This window comes from Octodon degus, unplaced genomic scaffold (assembly GCF_000260255.1).
Source record: "Octodon degus isolate 3935 unplaced genomic scaffold, OctDeg1.0 scaffold00016, whole genome shotgun sequence".
NCBI lineage: Eukaryota > Metazoa > Chordata > Mammalia > Rodentia > Octodontidae > Octodon > Octodon degus.
The window spans coordinates 17557638-17559433 of NW_004524592.1; the positions used below are offsets into that span (position 1 = coordinate 17557638).

Below are 1796 nucleotides of genomic sequence, written 5' to 3' on the forward strand. Positions count from 1 at the left end.
CACACACACACACACACACACACACACACACTCTTATGCAGACGTTAGCAATTCCTGCAATGTACCTTCTTGGGCCTTTTTTTCCTCTGGCTGCTGCCGTTGAACTTCTCTCCACTGTCGCTTCTCTGAGCTGCATCCTCGCTCATCATTGTGCAGAGTTTGGGAAGGAAAGGGCTTGAGCCATCCACCCCGCCGCCTGGACAGAGCCCTGGCGAGTCTGCGAGCACTGGAGGGAAGAGCGGGAGGAGGAGGGGTGGGGAAGGGGCGCGCGCCGCCGTGAGGGTGAGGACGGTGATGTTGCCATGGCAGCAGCTGCCACAACTGTTTATCTGACTGCATTGTTAAATCTGATTCAACCAATTACCAGCGGGGACCTGCTACAAGGAAGAAAGCCTTGAAAAAAGAATGCCAGGGACCAGGAATGATTTGGGAGCTCTGCTGGTTTGGTATCCGACACACCCTTGATTCCATCAGCTCTCAACCCACGCACAAGGCTGCACTTGGTTTCCTTCCTACAGGTGCTTCTGAAGGGGAGGGGACACCACGCACCAGGCCTCTGGACCTGAGTGGTTCATCTGAATGTCCTCAGGAGGCTATTCCTTGGATTAAAACTCCATTCGGAGAGGACCTGGGCGGTGAAGCCAGGAGCATGGCTTCCCCAGGAAGCAGGAAGCTGCCGGCTCACTCCTCCTCCTGCATTGCCTCTCTACCTGCAGCTTAGATGGAGCACCTGTAACCCCATCCTGCAGATGCACTAGCAGCTCTGTGTGTGTGTGTGTGTGTGTGTGTGTGTGTGTGTGTGTGTGTGTGTGTGGTGTGCTTAGGTAGGGGGAGATCACTGAATTTCCCAGAACCAAATAGCATGCATGGTTCATGAGCAGCAATTAATCAAGTTTTGCTAAAGACACAAATAAGACACCACGAGTAATACAAATGTAAGGAAGTCATGGAATCAAAACATTCTGTAATTTTCTGCATCTAATTTTCTCTATGAACTATTGAAAAAAGGCAATCTTTATTCTCAAGGATGTTGTAGCATAAAGTTTCAGAAATATTCTTGACAAGAAAAGAAAAATTCTTTATATAACAGGAAGCTCACCTGCATCTATTGGATCAAGGTGGCCATATTTGTAGATGCACCCAAAGCCCTTCATGTTTTATACAAATACCCAGGCTAAGCACCCATCACTGTTCCCAGAAAACAAGTGCAGAAGCAGGATATGCAGCATGCCAGATTACTAGATACACAGAATGCTAGATTATAAACTGAATAAGGATTAAGGAAGATAATGTATATTAATGCATTTTGAGAATTCAAGATACCTCTGTAAATGTGCTACTACTGGTAATCTTTTTTTTTTTTTTTTTTTTTTTTACTTAGTACAGGGTCTCGCTACATAGATCGGACTCCTAGTGATTCTCCTGTTTTTAGCCTCCCAAGAGCTGGGATTACAGGTGGGCACCACCATGCCCAGTCTCAATCTCTGTCTCAGCACGCCCCAGAGGTGGAGCCAAACCCCAGCCCCTGAGCTCTGCCTAAGCAGGCACTTTAGTCTCCTGAGCTATGTACTACTGTTAATCTTATCACTATTAACGTAAATATACACCATTTTCAATTGGACAAGTCTACCTTTAAATCATTTCTTACATAAAAGTGTCTAGCAAAGTTGGGAACCCAACTTTCCATCTGAAATGACAATAAAAAGTGACTTTTCCTAACTGCTCTTTCTCTCTGTCTTGTTGGCCCTAAAACCCTGCCATGTTCCCACCTGAAGTCACCTTGTCTAGCCACCTTC

General features: G+C 46.4%; 1 protein-coding gene across 1 annotated transcript in view; it reads right to left on the minus strand.

Annotated features, from left to right (window-relative positions):
• The window catches only part of Ank2 (ankyrin 2), a 370586-nt gene extending 370120 nt beyond the window's left edge, over positions 1-466 (minus strand). The window contains exon 1 of the mRNA XM_004626671.2: positions 66-466. Within this exon, the coding sequence (XP_004626728.1) occupies positions 66-149 (84 nt within the window). The 5' untranslated portion in view covers positions 150-466. The remainder of the gene's footprint in view (positions 1-65) is intronic.
• Between the last annotated feature and the right edge of the window lie 1330 nt (positions 467-1796).